Genomic DNA, 17511 nt, shown 5'->3' with positions numbered 1-17511 from the left:
ATATACATATGAGATATTACTAATTAGTCAAAGAGAAGAAAAATAATGTGAAAAGAAGGCACAGACCTCTAAACCAGAAATAAACATACCTATTGGTACTCTTTTTTTTTAAAAAAAAAAGAAGCTATAGTTTGAAATTTCTACGGTGAATTGCAAATTTTTAAGATAATCCTATTTGATCTGGAGGACACTGAAGGATTTGGATTTTCTACCTGTGACTTTGAGGGCCATATACGCCTTAATGTAGTTCTTTGTGAAGTTCACAACCCATTTGAACATCCTTGAGAAAAACTAGTATGAGTTGTACAACTGAGTAAAAAGTAGATTTAACTTAGAAAATGGTTTAAACTGAAGTACTTTTCACTATTTGTCCTGATATTGCTATCCTGCTTTGGGGAGTAGTCTGAACACGGGGAAGCAGCTAGAAATGTGAATCATCTAATTATTAATTTCCAGCTGTGATGAGAATTTGCTAGATATCCAACAACTTTCATATTACGACCTACATTTTAACTTTTTCATCTTGATGTGTTTTAATGCAGGGAATCTTGTAAACCACCATCTGTGACCTAAACGAGAACCCAAAGTACACAGAGCATTTTGCAGATATGCACCACTTGCCAGCTAGCTCTGTAATCATTTTGTGCTACTGTGTAATAGCCATCAGTTTGAGTCAGGGCAGCAGTGATTAAGAGCAGCTTGTGGCCTTCGAAAGAAAATCCGGAACACTTCTTTGCTTGATCCAGCTCAAATTCCCCTCCCCAGACCTCCAGGGAATGCTGGGTTTCAGCTGTAGCTCTTTCCTGCTGGGGACACTATGCAGCCTGTGTGCTTCACCACACCAGACCTGATGCAGGGGTTGCAATTTGCATGCATGCTTGCAGTCCCCTTGCTTTTTGGATGGCTGGTGGTAGGAAGGATGGAAGGGCTTGCAATGGCTTGGAGCTGTGGGGTTTGGTAGGGTTCGAGGCATGGTAGTGTTCCTGCAGCCGCTTTGGGTTCTCTGTTCCCTCCTCCTTCAAAGAATGGCATGCTTATGGCTTAGCTGTCTCTCAGCTGAGGGCTGCTCTTTTACCCAGACTCTTCCAGTGGTGGTTTTTCTGATGTTTGTCCATGATGCCTGGTCTTCACTTCATGTATTTCAGCACGTTTTAAACGTACATAGTTTATTAATTCCCCTCCAATATATTGCTTTTTGTGTTTGGAGAAGTTTGCAAAATCCTTGTATTGGTCCCTTGTTTCGTCCTCATCGGAAGATACTCCGTTCCAGTCACTTGTCCTGTTTTGCAAAGTGATGTTGAGTTCTGTGGCCTCATCATGGGTTCATGGGAGATGAATACTAACCTCCCTTGTTTATTTTTAGGAGGTCTTGGTTATGGACCCCAGTGCAAGTCCGTTGGAAAAGGCAGCTGCAACAATGTAATAGTCGCCAGCAGTCCCATGGCAGTTCAACAGCTGCGACCTGTTTCACCTCCTGATAATCAGGTTTCAACTGCATGCAACCACATCAGCCCTAGCTTACAGAGGTCTATGGATGCTTCCAGCCTGAGTGGCTCTCCATCAGATACAAGGTCCTGAGTTACTTTTTTATATTCAGTACTTTAAAAAGAGGTTATTTTAATTCTCCTGTAATTTAAATGAAACCTTTCTGGTTACTAAAATAGCCTAAATGATGCTCGGTTCTGCCACAGGCAATTTAATTCGATGCAATTTAATTCACATCAGCTGTAATCATACTGTTTGGATCATTCAAATCATGGGTGAAGTTTGGCCACAGATTTTCTGTGTTTGATAGGGCTTTTTTGTTAGATAAAGATTTTTATAGTGACTTAACTATATTTTTGTACTAAGGACAGGAAATGTTATGGAGGATGAAAGCAGAAATAGTCCACATGTTACATCTTCAGGGGCAGTGAACTGTTTTAAGCTTACCATAGTGCTAAGAGTGTTATGTTGGTGCCTGTCAAGTTAACACTAATGTCAGACAAGATAAACTTAAATGCCCTGCTAACATTCCTCTCTCCTCATCAGATACCTTTGCTTTCAAATTGTTTAATTGTTTACATAATTAAGTTAATTAGATCAATTGTTCCCAGTCTGCACTGAGCCATCAGTTAACTTTATCTGTCTTAGACATGTGTCCCTGAAAACTTGTCCATTTTCCTAGCTCTGGTGGGTAGTTTAATAAAAACTATGGCCTCTCCCTGTAAATGTTGCCTTTTTATATCACTAAACCACAGATAAGTAATAATTAATATTTAAATGCTTAAATAACTTCTGAGATTATGTCTATAAGTATTGTCGACAAACATGAAGGAAGGGAAAAGTTATTTGACAACCTCCACACAAATACATTAAGCACATCCCTGGATATTAGTTAAACATACAGTGAGAAAACATTCTGGTGTGTTACTTCAGAAGCTATGTTCCCACTTTTGTACATGTGACTCGTGCAACGGTTGCCTACTGAGTTGAAATGTAACTGTTCTTATTTACAAAAGGCCACAAGAGTCTTTATTCTAAAACAGTTCACATTTTACTATACCACTTTATTACAAGCCAAGGAACATTCTGGAAATAATTAAATTATGTAACTGCAAGAAAACCTTGCTTTGCTCTACTATAAGATAGTTTGTGACGTTTCTGTCACTTTGGTTGTGAAGACTGAGTCACACGGGACAATTTACAAAATTAATTATGCTTCCTATGTAAACGTGTCAGGGAAAACCATTCAGCACTAAGATGATGACAAATGACAAATCCAGAGACATGCCTTTGAGACAGAACAAAACTGATGATATAAAAATATCATTAAGTAATTACTACTTATTAAGTAAGTTTTAGGTATGCCTGTATGGTTCCAAACACTTAATTTTATCTGAATGTGTACTATGTCTGTACTGAGTTATACATTTTTGTTTTTATTTTAAAGAAACATTTACTAAGGGCGAAGTGAAGTTGAAACTCTGGCAGAATTGAGGCTCTAGTGTCCCTAGAGTGTCTTTTAATGATTTATCAATGAAGAGGTTATAAAATCAGTTTGTCACACAAAGAATGTCCATTTCAGCAATTTTGCCCTCAAATTGACTATTTGATAGGGCAAAACAAGTTTAAAGTCAGATTTTAATTCACAGATTGTTGAAACATTTTTTTTTTTTAAATTGCTTCAGCAATAAACTGGATTTGCCTAAACTGGTTGCCTAAACTGACTCCATAATCCTTCATGGGCTGAGTGCCTTCTCTCGATTCTGTCTCTCGGGCATCATGAATCATGCTCTGGCAGCTCAATCCAAACCAGATTATTTGGCTGAATTGACCCAAACCAAAATGACTTGTCTTGATTTTTACTGATGGAAGAAAGAAAATAGTTGGCAAAATTGGAGTTTTGCTACAGATAACATCAGATTTTTGTATATAGACCACGTGGGATAAAACCTTCTCCATCTTTTTTGAGAGTTTCCCAAAAACTTTTTCAGAGTATTCAGCTATGCTGCTTGAAACCAGATGTAATACTGCCGTTTACTTTGATGCAAGTCAGAAAAGGACCTAGGAAAGAGCAAAGTGTTCTTGGCTAGTAAAACAGAAGACAATGAAAAAAGACAAGAAAACGTAGTTTTTACTCTTCCATGTTTATGTTTAAGATTCTGGGTTACACTTGACACTGTTGCCTCTGTACACAGAAGGAGAATAGGAAGTAATTGCAGGAATCTCTTGTAAATGTTCATAAAAGATTTGGTCCAAACTCAAGCTGGTTTAGATTACGATAAGCAGACATGCCAATTAATACCATCTGAGAATCTGGTACCATGGTATAGGTGGCCCTTCATTTTCATATTAGGTATGTTTATTTTTCATCAGAAAACTACTTAGTCACAGTATGGGCTGGGTTTTAAAGAAATTCTCTTTGTTTTGGGAGCTGGAATCTTTGTTACTTTTGAATTTAGAGGTTTAAGTAAGAACCAAACTTCTTCAGAGTACCTGGCTGTTACTTATTGGATACTTGAAATTCTGGGGCAACTTTTTATTTTTGTCCTGTTATGAGACTTTTAAAATGCAGTTTTTCATCAGCCTCACTGATAGGTAAGTCCCTTCGTGTTACACATTAGTAGCCTTTTGAATGACACTGGTCCTACTGTGCATCTGATTAAAATTCTTGACATTACAAAAATAGACCTGTTATATTGATGCATGATTTTTTTTTTCACTACTTATGAAAGAGAAAATAAAAATTTAAATAATCAAACTGGCAAAAAAACCCCTATTTATATTTTCCAGATATAAATATGTATAGCCTGGCATGGAAAAATCAAACCTTACTTACTTTTCTTGCTCTGTTGAAGACTGTGGATCTGTATTTGGGGTCACAGCATACTAGCATGATTTAACTTCCCTGTAATGAACTGTGCTTTAACAAAGCCCATTGATAACAGACCCAACCCAACAGGCTGAATCAATTTTTTTTCACAAATAATTATCCCTTTAGATCTAAATCTTACAGAAGATTGACCTGATACAACAATCCCATTTTTCTTATTTCTCTCAATGCAAATTGTAGTCAGCATGTTAATTGTGCTTTTTTTCAGTGCTCTGTTTTGAAAGTGCCATTTAAACCCTGACGGAGTAACATAACCTCCATAACTGTACCCTATACTGACATTCAATCTGAACAGGATGTTTCTTATTCTGATACAGCAAATCTACCATTCGTTACAAAAGAAGTATCTTGAGCAAAGAAGTATTTACTCGTTTATCCCGTAGGTCACCACAGTAAGGCTGGGTGATGTTTAAAGCTACGTTTTTTGCTGTTCATGAGCTATCTCAATGTGCAGACATAGCACCTGCAAACTGCTTCCTCCCCCCTCAGCCTGTGGCAAGCTTCACCTCTAGACAAAAAGGGGCTGAGGGGGCAGCCGTGGTGCCCTGAGCATCAATTCCCCTTCTCCAGCTCTTTGGCAATGACTGGGCTGTGTTCTTGCAGCACGAAACAGCCCTTAAACCAAAGTCACTGCAAACCGACTTTTCTTTCTTCATGTTGGTTGACTCTCAGGTGCTGGAAAATGCTGTAATATTAACTAGTAGGAAAAAACCCATCACTCAGGGAGAGCTCGTGTGGTGGGTAGAATAAGATAACAAAGACACTGATTTTTCAGCTTTAACTTCCTTGGCTAGAACTGAATGTGGAAAGCTATATACATTTCTCTTGCCTGAATGACTTTACCTAGTGTTTTCATACATTCTTTCAACCTTGCTGATCTAATTGAAAGATAATCCAGAGGTCTCAGAGGTGAAAAGTCAATTTACTAAGCACAATCATGGAAATTTGGTAAATATTGCCATATTCACTGGCAATATCTCCAGAGTCATTATTTCGGATTTGTTCTTGCTCTCTTGGGTTGACTGATGTTGTTTTAAATGGGATTCAGATCCCCAGTTTTAGACTACCACCAATTCTTACATTAAGCAGTTTCATGTATCTCCACCAAAGCTGTACTCACTGCAGTAGGGCTGTGGTGCAAACAGACAGTGCACCTATGAGCCTTAACAGATCTGTCCCATGGATCCTTGTTTCCTGAAGCAGCGTCTTTAAGAAAATCTTGCAGAACTGAGAAGCAGCTGCAATATTGCTTACCCTGAGGAGACATCAAAACTTGCTTCCCTATTGAAAAATAGAAACAAGTAAAATAGGTAGAAGTGCCTCCTTGAAGGTGCTTGCTGTAACTGTGTCTGTATCAAGAAAGACAAGAGATTTGTTTTTACTAATTTTCTTTATGGTGCATACTTTTCTCTTTTAGAAATTTGAAGTTTGTAGCAATATAAAACCATGCAGTAAAATAATCATAAATATTATTACTGAGGTTCAGGCTGGATATTAGGAAAAATTTCTTTACTAAGAGAGTGGTCAAACACTGGAATAAACTGCCCAGGGAAGTGGTGGAGTCACCATCACGGGAGGTGTTCAAGGAACATGTGAACGAGGCATTGTGGGACATGGTTTAATGGGCATGGTGGTGTTGGTTGATGGTTGGACTTGATGATCTTACAGGTCTTTTCCAACCTTAGTGATGCTGTGATTCTGTGAACTGTCTATAGGAACTTACTTTTGTAAATAAGAATACATTATTCCTTACCTACATGACAGTTCCTCTGGATTATTGCATATAAATATTTCATATACTGTTTACTTATAACTTTAAGAAATATTTTTCAACACCTGGTATTTAAGGTACCTATTAGCACTTATTAGCTGTCTTTTTTTAAGTTAATTTGACCTCCTGAATTCTTTGTGTGATAGGAGGAACTACTGTGTAACTTGTTTTTAATGTGAGAAGCTGAGAAGTAGATTGACTTGTCCACCTTAAAAAACGCATTTTAGATTTAGAAGAGAAACCAAATTTCCTGTGTACTTGATCCACCATTGAAAATTCTATGTTTCTTCAAAAGTGTATTATGAAAATAATAAACCCAGGAATTAACCCCCAAAGTATAAGATGCAGAGGCTTCTGTGTCTGTGAGATCTCCAGGTTTGTCTAAATACATACCTGGTTCTTCCTACTGTTAGAGCCCCTTAAAATAGAAATTAATATACTCATAGCACCACTGGCTGGCAGGAAATCCAAGTCTGCCAAGACGTGAACTGTAAACATAAAGATGTAAATCCTCTTGGCCTCTACCCAGCATTTTCAGCCATGAATCAGGGACCCATATGTCTTGTATTTCCTTTTTATACCTTTCTGTAGAAAACAATATTGTTAAGAGCTTATGAGTTCAAAGCTACCTGTATGACATTTGCAGCATAAACAGGTTTCATAATATTTCTGTAGAAAAACCAATGATAACAGCAACATTATACTTTCATGAAAAATTTTGATTGCTGACTTGGAGGCAGACACATCGTCAAATCAAAACTAAATAAACCCCTTTAACCAGTTCTTCTACATTATTCATTTATTTTGTTTGTTTTGTGAAGTTAGATATTATCTGTATTTATAAACTTGAGCTATTTCAGTAGAGAATACTATTTGTATGCATTACAACTGGCAAAGTCATTCAGGTTAAATATTTATTCTTCATTAATCAGTTTTCTTCCCATTCTTTGCCAGCAAAAATAATAGTCAACTCAAATCAATGTGAGTTTCATACAAGGCAGGAGCGTAATGCTTTGGCTTCAGAAGCCCAAACCTATTTACACCATAGTTGATGAAAAAATTTACATTGATTTCTGCAGTGATGTATCAAGAACCTTTACAGCAACTTTCCTTCAAAATCTTGACGTTTTAAAGTTGGTTTCCTAAGTGACCTTCTTACATATGTATTGCCTGTGTACACCTGCTGGTACATTAACTGAGAGTGCTAAATTTGAGTATGTAAAATTAGGGAGAACTTTTCTCACATGTAGCCTTTCTTTAATTTTATGTGTGTGTGAAGATAGAAGAACCACTGCTGAATTGTTTAACTGCTTGCTTACTTTATTGTGCCTTTATTCCAGGTCGCTCTTCTCACGTGAGTCTCTGACCTCTACGACGTTAAGCTTGTCAGAAAGTCAGTCCGCTTTGAGTGTTAAGCAGGAGTGGTTGCATGGGTACAGGACACTTCCTTCTCTTCCTCCTGACCAAAGTTTACAAAACGGCAGTGAGCTGGGGGACTTACTAAATTTTTCACCTGGAACATCTGTGTCCAGTAACTGCGTCTCTAACTCGTTACCATCCTACTTACATGGCATGGAAAATAAGCATTCCCCTTACTGTAGTTCTCGCCATTCCTCAGCCCGGTCTCTATCAGCCCTCTCCAAAAAGAGAGCACTCTCTCTGTCTCCTCTGTCTGACGGCATTGGGATCGACTTCAATACAATCATCCGTACATCCCCAACCTCTCTGGTGGCCTACATCAACAGCTCCAGGACATCACCAGCAAACGTCTCCCCACAGCCTGAGGTCTATGGACATTTTTTGGGAGTGAGGGGAAGCTGTATACCCCAAAATTGCTCTATTCCAACTGCTCAGAAAGGCCTTCTCATGGCTAATGGTAACGTCACCTTCCCAGGGTATGCTGAGAATGGGGCTGGTGAGTATCAGCGGATGCAGCAGCTGGAGCAAGCCAGCTTGCAGATGGCCACCACAAGGAACATGGTGATCCAGCAGGGTGTGCCACCTGTGGACAACCAGGTGGTGGGCCCCCTGAAAAATGAACGGCTGGATGACTTCTCAGGCCGTACGGTTGACATGCCTCCTCCACCCCTGCTGCCGCCGCCTCCTCCACAAGGGCCACCCCCACCATACCATGCTCACCAGCACCGGCACCCGCACAACCTCCCGAGTTGCATTCACCCTCTGCCTGTGCCTCCTGCCCCAGGCTCCCTGCTTGACGAAGATGGTGAGCTAGACGATTTCAATGGCAAGCATGGCTGTTGCTGGGTTGACTGTGGTGCGCTGTATGACCAGCAGGAAGAACTTGTGCGGCACATAGAGAAAATTCATATAGACCAGAGGAAGGGAGAGGACTTCACTTGCTTCTGGGCAGGATGCCCACGAAGGTACAAGCCATTTAATGCCCGTTATAAACTGCTGATTCACATGAGAGTCCACTCAGGAGAGAAGCCGAACAAATGCACAGTAAGTCTGAATTCTGTCTTTCTTACCAATAAAAGGCTCTCTATTTCTCATGAAAATATAGGGAAGTTGTAATTCTGCCTTTTTTTTTCCTAGTTAATGGTGTGCTTTTTTAACTAGTCTGTGTGAATGAATGACTGGTCCATCTTTTCACCTAGATAGAAAGGAAAGGTATTCTTTAATTTGATATCTACTGAGAGATAGGATTAGACAAGATTTTATTTTCTGAATTTATAAACTTTTACTGTAGACTGCAAAAGTGACATGGTAGACCTTCATAAAGCAAAACTTAAGTACAAAAGTACCTGCATAAGGATACATGCAGGAAAAGTGCTGCAGAATAAATGGCACAATTTATCCCGAAATACTCTTTTATTGTATTATTCCTTTTTGACTTGAGGAATTTTCAGGATCTTGCATAACGTTACCATGAGAGACTGAGAAGAGTTGGGTATTTTATAAGGCAGTTTTTTGTTTCATTACTAACAAAAACTAGACCCACAGCCCTGTTTCCATGAATACAGTAGGAATAAAACACATAACAATTTCTCTGTTCACAGATTCTAGCAGTAAGCATTCAACCCCAAAGTCATGTTTTTCCTGCTCTTTTTCTTATGGTCACTGCAAGTCAGTCTCACACATATATAATGACATGGCTTAACAATCTAGCCACTAAACCCTAGAATCAGTTTATGTTTAGACTCCAGTGAACCATCTATAATCTCTGTAATTCAGATTCTTGATTGGTCTTACATATAGTCTGTATTTTGGATGATGATTAGCTTACCTTTACTAAGTGCTTATTTAGTGTCAGCAGAAAGCAGCTTCACCAGTGCTGTTTCCAGTCCTCAGCATAACCTAACGAAACAATGAATATATAATTTCTAGGAATAACTGCTGATTATTATTCACTTGAAAAAAAATATTTGTTTATATGTTATGAAATATAAATTGGTGCTAGGAGTTATTTCAGTGTATACCTAGTTGAATAATTTTCTTATCATGATGTAGACATTTGCTTGTATGGTAGAGAAAGGAAACTTTTTTCTTTCACTTTTGTGACTTCAAAGGGCCAATCTCTTTCAGGGAGAGCAGATGTCTTCCCAGATTTCTTGAATTTAAAGGACCCGGTAGAGGTTGTGTCACGACACTAGGGAAGACTCTTCGTCCTTCCCTTTTGTCATACCAGGGCCTGAACTAAGGCTCTCTGCTCTCTGAATATTTTTTTTAAATTCCATAATATTCTCTTTTCTGCTCTCCAGATATATTGGATCAGAGTTTACCATTAATTTCAGTTCCTCCTCAGGGATTTTTCATCAGCTTTGTGAGGGGAGAGAGAAGGAGAAAAAAGAATTATTAGGAGTCAAGAAAGTAGTTTTTCAAGGGAGTAGCACATGGAAAAAAAGAGATGGAGACAGACATCAGCAGATGAGTGAGGACAGACACCGGTATGAAGAAAGAGGGCAGGAATGGTGAAAGAGCACTGAAAAAAGAGTAATGCAAGTAACCAGGGTCTTTCTAGTAGAAGAATTATGAGGGATCTGCTAAGAGTGGGGAAAACATTCTGTTAGTAGCACTCTATACTCCCTGCCCTGTCTGTTCAGAAAGGATGCTTACAGTGACCTTCTCATGATTATGAAGCCTCCTTGAGGAGTCCTTAGCTTTGAAGGAATCCTCATTCACTGATGATAAATATGTTAATCTTTAAGTGGGTAAGGGACTTCATATGATAATGTTTTTGAGATTACTAAACCTAAAGTGTGTGCCAAGTCATGTTATGTCACAAAAGAATGAGAGGTGTCTATATTAGCTTCTCAAAGAGTGATTGCTTTCATAAACATTAAAAAGTGTGATTAATTTTACTGAACTTCAACAGGTATTGCTGGATAGTGCCAAGAAGTTTGCATATCAGAAGCAGCAGCCACATACTTACCTTGCTTTCATTTTTTGAAGTGTAATGAAAGGTAGAAGTATTTAGGGTGACATGATAACCCTTATAACATGGGTGTAAATCTGGAACATAGGCCCCCTTTCTTAGGACAAGCATGCAGAAATGGCATTCTTTAGCAGGGTTTGAATGAAACAGCTTGCTGCTTTCTTCCTTTACCATGTCACAAATGGTGTGAATTTGGAAAAACGTATTTGGCTTTCTAATGCCAGGAGGCCATGGTCTGGAAGTCTCTCAATATATTTAGGAAACTGTACTTCAGCCAGACTTCATACCTTTCTCACCAAGCAGTGAAATTTACAATCATACCAATACAATTTAAGGTTTTAAACTGAGAATTTAAATGCGGTATGAGGGAGAACACTTTGGGCAAGATAATCATGAAGTATGATTTCTGTAGTTAACAAAAAATTATGCAAAAGAAATACAAAACTTTTCACCAAACCTGTATGCAGGTTTGAATTTATGCATTTAAATGATAAATCAAAACAATCCATTCATAATCTTTATTTGTCCACCTAGGGTGTTGCTGTAATTTATTTTCTGATTTTACATGTAGGATGCCTCTTTCTCTGAAAACATTCTAAAGTAAAAGTCTACATCCAATGCAGTTTGCAGAGTAATAAGAGGCAGTCTAGTAGACCAAGCAGGGAAGCAAGAATGCCAAATACACATCTATTCTGTGAACCAACCAGATTTACTACAGAGAATACAGTGAAAGTAATAGGTCTTTGGGAGGAACTATCTTAATGTAATGTATGAAGACATTCTTTAATCAAAGGCAAGCAGTTACAGTAGTCACCTTAGTGACATCATACACTTGTCATTGTGCGAGCGTTGTATGTGTTGATGGTTTCTAACATTGCAAGAGACAATCTTCTCATAAAGCATATATTGCAATGGGTCCTAGTCGGTATATTTATCATGCACTACTTGTTTCTGTGCAGCTGAGTGCCGAAAGTGTGTTATTAACTACTGTGTTGTATATCCCAATGGATTGCTGTGATAGTTTAGCAAGCTTTGCAAGGTTTTAGTAACACAAGCTCAGGGTTACTTCTAAGTTGTATTATTGTAACACTAATAGACATAATGCAGAATCAGATGCACAACTAGTTATAAGCTGAACTTCATAAAATAATTTTATTTTTCTCTGTTATTGCTCTGTGGTGATGAAATCATATATTTGAGAAGAGTCTTGAAGAACAGCTAGGACTGCAGTACTTGATGTGCTTATAGTTAAAATCAGGGCCAGGTAGAATATCCCTCTGACCTCAGCATTTGTTTTGCCACATCTGAACTTGTTTCTATTTATCAATGTAACAAAAATTTGAAGTGATAAACTATAGCTACAAGCGATACTCTAGTCATTAGTTCCTTCTTGTTTTGGATGAGCAGTCGTCTTCTGTTCTGGAAGATAAAAGTGTTGTAGGGTGAGTATTAATCAGATAGCAGCACATAAGAACATGACGATCATGGTAATCAGATCCAAACTTAAAGTCAAGCATTCTTAAGGTCAAAAACTCAGAACATGGCTTGTCCCTCTGTACAAAGGTAACTAGGGTGGAGTGGAAAATAATTGCATACTGGTCCTGATAGATGTGTTTTGTATTGTTATTTTTCTGTGAATCAGGCTCTCTTTTTCCAGCTTTAACTGAATTTGCTGCTGAAGCTGCATGTTCAGATTAGGTCTTGGCAATTTGATCCAATATACTTTCTCTGTGTACTGAAAAATCATGGTGTATTTTTTCACTCCTGCCCAGTTTTAGAAGATTGGTTCTTGTTCTAAAAAATGCGCTTTAATTTTAAAAAGCGCGAATTTCATGGAGTCCTGCATTTTGTTGTATACGGGAAGCCAAGGTAGGTGACTATGCTTGGCCTTGCTTTACTACCTTGAAATCTGAAGTACCTGCATGCAAGAGGCGTCACCTGAAGTTGACTTGTTTGGAATAGGAATTCATTAAATAGCTGTTAAAATGTAGTGGGCTCCCTTACTGTTCATTAAAACATCTTTCAGGTTCTGTTCCAACTTACTGCATCTGGAATGCATTTTTCTTTTCAGTGACCTGGTTTAAAGACTAAAAAAAACATTCATGACATGGTAATATATATTTAGTGTCTATTCCTAAACTTCTTTATATAAAGTAGGTATGGCTTGTTCAAATGTGTTGTATTTATTTATTAATCTATGCATTAGCTTGTACTCTATAGGAATACGTTACAGAAGAAAAAGTTGAATGAAAAATTGGTGTTGAAATGCAAGCAGTTAGTACACCAGTGGTTGAGATAATATCTGTAACATTTGTCAGTAGTTACCACACAATGGTATCTGAGGTTCTTTCAGATTTCCTCTGGATCAGGAAAAAAGAGAATTCCTGGTAGCTGTGGAAACTCCACCATAGCAATTGGCAAATGTTGACCTTTTGCTCTCTTTGGCTGTACCTGTGAGCTTATTTTCTACTCAGTGTACCTTCTTTTATAGTGAGTATTTTTGTACTTTTTAAGGTCAGCTGCAATAAGAGGTACTTAATTAGCCTTACTGTCATGCTACGCAAACAATAAGCTTAATATATTTATTCTGGTGTAAATAGCAACAGCACGTTGTTAGAGATAAATTTCAGGCTCTGTCTTTGCAGTTTTATTCAGGTACACTAGGAATGCTTCCCCTTTTGAAACTGAATTCAGCCTTTTTGCTCTCTGTAAGTTCTGAGCTATGCGTCAGCACAATGCCATTTGTATTTTAAAGTATGGGGTATTAACACATATACTGCATTTTTTATCACAGGTGCTTGACGTGATTAAAAACCAATAGAATTGCTAGTATTCTTGTCAGATTTGAAGCAATATCCATTTAACATCTGCTAAATATCTGAAATTATCCACAGCACATCAGTCTACTAAGCACGTAAAACAGAAGGTATGGTTAAAAAAAAAAGAACGTAAAACTTAAAACACTTGTATAATGCTTTTCTGAGACACAAGAAAACACCTTTGGGTGAGCATGAGTATTTAGATAGATGTGTGTGTGTGCTATTTGAAGAACATGTGCTTGGAAGATGGTGTTCAAGGTGATATTTTGATTAGAACTAGAAATGCATTCTGTAAAAATTATTGGGAATTTTTTTCTATCTTCAGGCTGTAGCAGTGTGCCTTTATATGGTGTGCTATATATGGCATGTACTATATATTTTATGTACAGCACATGCCACTGTTTCTTGATGATAAGGAAAGACCATATAAAATCCTATATTGCACTGAAGTCTTGAAAAAATAGAAACGATAAAAAATTTTGAATTTGTTTTGGCTTACATGCTTGCAGAAGAATTCTTCACTATGCTAAAGTAGCATTTGAGCACCTAGTCTTGAACAATGTTAAAAGAACAGTAATTTAATTGTAGAGTCAAGTTGCTGAAAGTTGTAAACCGCCAAGTTTATAGTTGTCTGTTGCCCATTGGAAAGACAGACCATGGAAAAGACAGAGATGTATGAGTAATTAGACTATATCATGGTGTGTAGACACGGAAAAGCTGAGTTTTAATTTGCAACCATAAAGCTAAGACTTCCTAACTCTCAGAAGCTTGTGCAATCTTAGTAGCCTACTGGTTTTGGTTATGATGTTTTAGCTGTTTAAAGGAAAAACAAATTATGAATTCTGGGTATGCCTCCACAAACAGCTCAAACTCACGTGATCACATCAGATGGCATCTAGCTCAAGCTAATAAATCTTACCTTTCAGCAATGGCACTAATGCTCTTTTAATTTTATTCTTTCAGTATGAAATACACAATGCGTCCATAGTTCAAAATGTAATTATATTTGCTTTCCCTGTGTTTCCTTAAGATTCGCAACTTCCACTTGAGTTCAGTGAGCACCTTGAAGGCTTACGGTATCCAAAGTGCTGTCCTTTAATATCAAAGCATCTCTTTATGCATTCAAAAATACAAAGGAAACTCCTTTCTACATGCAGATGTAGAACTGATGACAGTGAAAAATGATAGCCAGAGAACCATATTTTATGTTACAGAATAGAATTTATGAAACCTCTAATTTTATTCTTGTTCTTCTAATGAATAATTTGATTTTCCTGTTACGTATTTGAACCAGCTTTTCTTGCCTTTTGACTTAGATACTTGAAAATTTAAGACAGATTTTTAATGAACTTTTTCAAACAGGCATCTTTTTAGTTTCACTGTAATCCAGAACATGACTGTGAAGTATCCAAAACCAATGATGAGCATTCCTAATTGCACATTGTGGAAAGGTTTCTAATTTATTACCTCTTTGTGCTTGTGGACAGGCACAAAGGTTATATCTTATTTATTTTCATTTCCCTGAAGCATGATTTTAATGGAACATTTTGGAGATTTTTTTCATTGCTGTACCAAAGTATTAATGGTAAACTAAAAAAATGAAGTACTCTTGAAAATTTCATCTACTGGAAATGTGGAATCCCAGATCAAACTTTCTATCTGCCAAAATTTCAACTGCAGAAAATTTAGAGGTCGGTTTTGTTTTTTGTTTGTTTTGGTGGGTTTTTTTAATAGTAGTGTTTTAAACTAGAAAATTATTTGAATTCAAAGCTGGGGGGCTAATGCTAAGGTTGTGGTTTTGGAGCATGTCTGTGTAAAGTATTTGGAAATTGGATTACTCTCCAAACCATAAAATCTTTTTAGATAACTTCTGCTCTTTTCTGCCAATTTTACTTTGCATTTTCAGCATCCCTGTTTAGTTGATGGCTGGACCTGTATCAGGAACAGAGTGAGTAAATTATGAAGCTTTCCATTTGTTGGTAGAAAAGCCTAACAATATCTGATGAGAAAACAGAAAATGCAAGTTATGATAACATTCACAACAGAAACACATAGAAACCATTCCCAGAAAACATGATTCTGTTTTAAAGAAAGGAATAGAGTAGAGGAAACTAGTTAATAGATTATACTGTGCATTGCAATGTTACTTCTTCAGAAAGAAAATACAGTTTTAAGCAAAGGTAAAAACACTGTTGGCTTTTATTCAGATGATTGGCGCTGATTTCCTAAGGCCTAGAGGTTTAATGCTTCTGGCACTCTGTGGAAAACTTCCCAGACATTCAAGTCTGATGGTTTATCTGTGAATATAGGCTTTAAAAAAAAATGTTGGGAATCAAGCATCATAAAACAGTCATTGGATTATTTGTACGGAGTAATTAAGAAATGGAAAAATGTTGCATACCTTTTTGTGCACCTATGATTGCATTAGTTAAATATGTTGCAAACCAAATGCATATATATTCTGAAGCATTTGGACATGCTAAGGTATTCTTTGACCTTTTTTTCAGCATTCAGATTTAGTTTAAGATATTTTTATGGACTTAAAGTTTAAAGGAATCAAGAGAAGGGACTGGCTCTGTGAATTTTTAAAGGATAAGTTGCACAGCAATAGTCTTATAGACTTTAGTGAAATTCTTCCAGGCAGAATCCTGAAGTGACACACAACTCAGTGATTCCATTGATTTCAGTGGCATGTCTTGAACACAGGTTTATACACATATTTACATATAATCATAGAATCATTTAGGTTGGAAAAGACCCTTAAGATCATCAAGTCCAATTATAAACCTAACACTGCCAAGTCCACCACTAAACCATGTCCCTAAGCGCCACATCTACACCTCTTTTAAATACCTCCAGGGATGGTGACTCAACTGCTTCTCTGGGCAGCCTGTTCCAATGCTTGATAACCCTTTTGGTGAAGAAATTTTTCCTAGTAGCCAGTCTAAACCTTCCCTAGTGCAACTTGAGGCTGTTTCCTTTTGTCCTATCACTTGTTACTTAGGAAAAGTGACCAGCACCCACCTCACTACAACCACCTTTCATGTAGTTGTAGAGAGGTCTCCACTGAGTCTCAGGCACGCTAGCCCAAACACCGAGGATGACAAGAATCAGCTTGATTCACTGTGATCCCTGAAGCAATTATGTTTTACTGTCATTGTAGTCCCAGTTAGCTGAGGTGGCATTTAGCAGATGCTAAAAGCTTGTGTACTTCTACAGGTAGATACTTGCAGGGTAGGTTTCTAAAGGACTTGGACAGTATAAAGATTAAGCACTGTTCAGAACATGATTATAGTGGACTCTCCCTTTAAACGGTTGAAATAGGCTTCTTGGACATAGATATTACCACTACAACCAGTGCAGTGGAGTCCTCTGTTACAGAAATGCAATTGCTGTTGATTTTGTGTTAACAGGGCTTGAATAACTGCCGAACAAACCTTTCTGAACAAGGCTACATGGAAACAGGGAGGTCTTTTTTGAGGTAGTCACTGTCAAGGTGCGGTCTGTGTCTGTTTAGAGTGCTGAACTGAGAAAAGGAAATCCAGAAAGAGGAGTGGCTTATGAGGAGCGGCTGAGGGAGCTGGGGTTGTTCAGTCTGGAGAAGAGGAGGCTGAGGGGAGACCTTATCGCTCTCTACAACTACCTGAAAGGAGGTTGCAGAGAGGTGGGTGTTGGTCTCTTCTCCCAAGTGACTAGCGACAGGACAAGAGGAAATGGCCTCAAGTTGCGGCAGGGGAGGTTTAGGCTGGATATTAGTAAAAATATCTTTACTGAGAGAGTGATGAAACACTGGAACAGGCTGCCCAGGGGGGTGGTGGAGTCACTGTCACTGGAGGTGTTCAAGGAATGTGTGGACGAGCATTGCAGGACATGGTTTAGTGGCCATGGTGGTGTTGGGTTGATGGTTGGACTTGATGATCTTTTCCAACCTTAGTGATTCTGTGATCTGTGTTTGCTAAACGTTGGTATAGCCACATGGCAATTGTTTCCTGATACCACGTTTATCTACTTGGAGTGCTTGTTTTTCCTATCTATTAAAGACAGTTTTGATTTAGGTTTGATACTTTCTTATCATAATTTTTAAGAATATATAGCAACTTTATTCCATGAGTACTCAGCTCTTGAGAATTTACACACATCATTACAAAGT

The 17511-nt window shown here is 37.8% G+C and overlaps 1 protein-coding gene across 1 annotated transcript in view; it reads left to right on the top strand.

Moving 5' to 3' along the window:
* Positions 1-17511, top strand: part of GLIS3 (GLIS family zinc finger 3) — a 173231-nt gene that overhangs the window by 31556 nt on the left and 124164 nt on the right. Inside the window, exons 2-3 of the mRNA XM_059834214.1 lie at positions 1364-1571; positions 7487-8609. Coding sequence (XP_059690197.1) covers positions 1364-1571; positions 7487-8609 — 1331 coding nt within the window. The remainder of the gene's footprint in view (positions 1-1363; positions 1572-7486; positions 8610-17511) is intronic.

The sequence above is a fragment of the Gavia stellata genome, chromosome Z, assembly GCF_030936135.1.
Source record: "Gavia stellata isolate bGavSte3 chromosome Z, bGavSte3.hap2, whole genome shotgun sequence".
Lineage (NCBI taxonomy): Eukaryota > Metazoa > Chordata > Aves > Gaviiformes > Gaviidae > Gavia > Gavia stellata.
The sequence above is the reverse complement of the archived record's forward strand: the minus strand, read 5'-3'. Positions and strand labels throughout refer to the sequence as shown.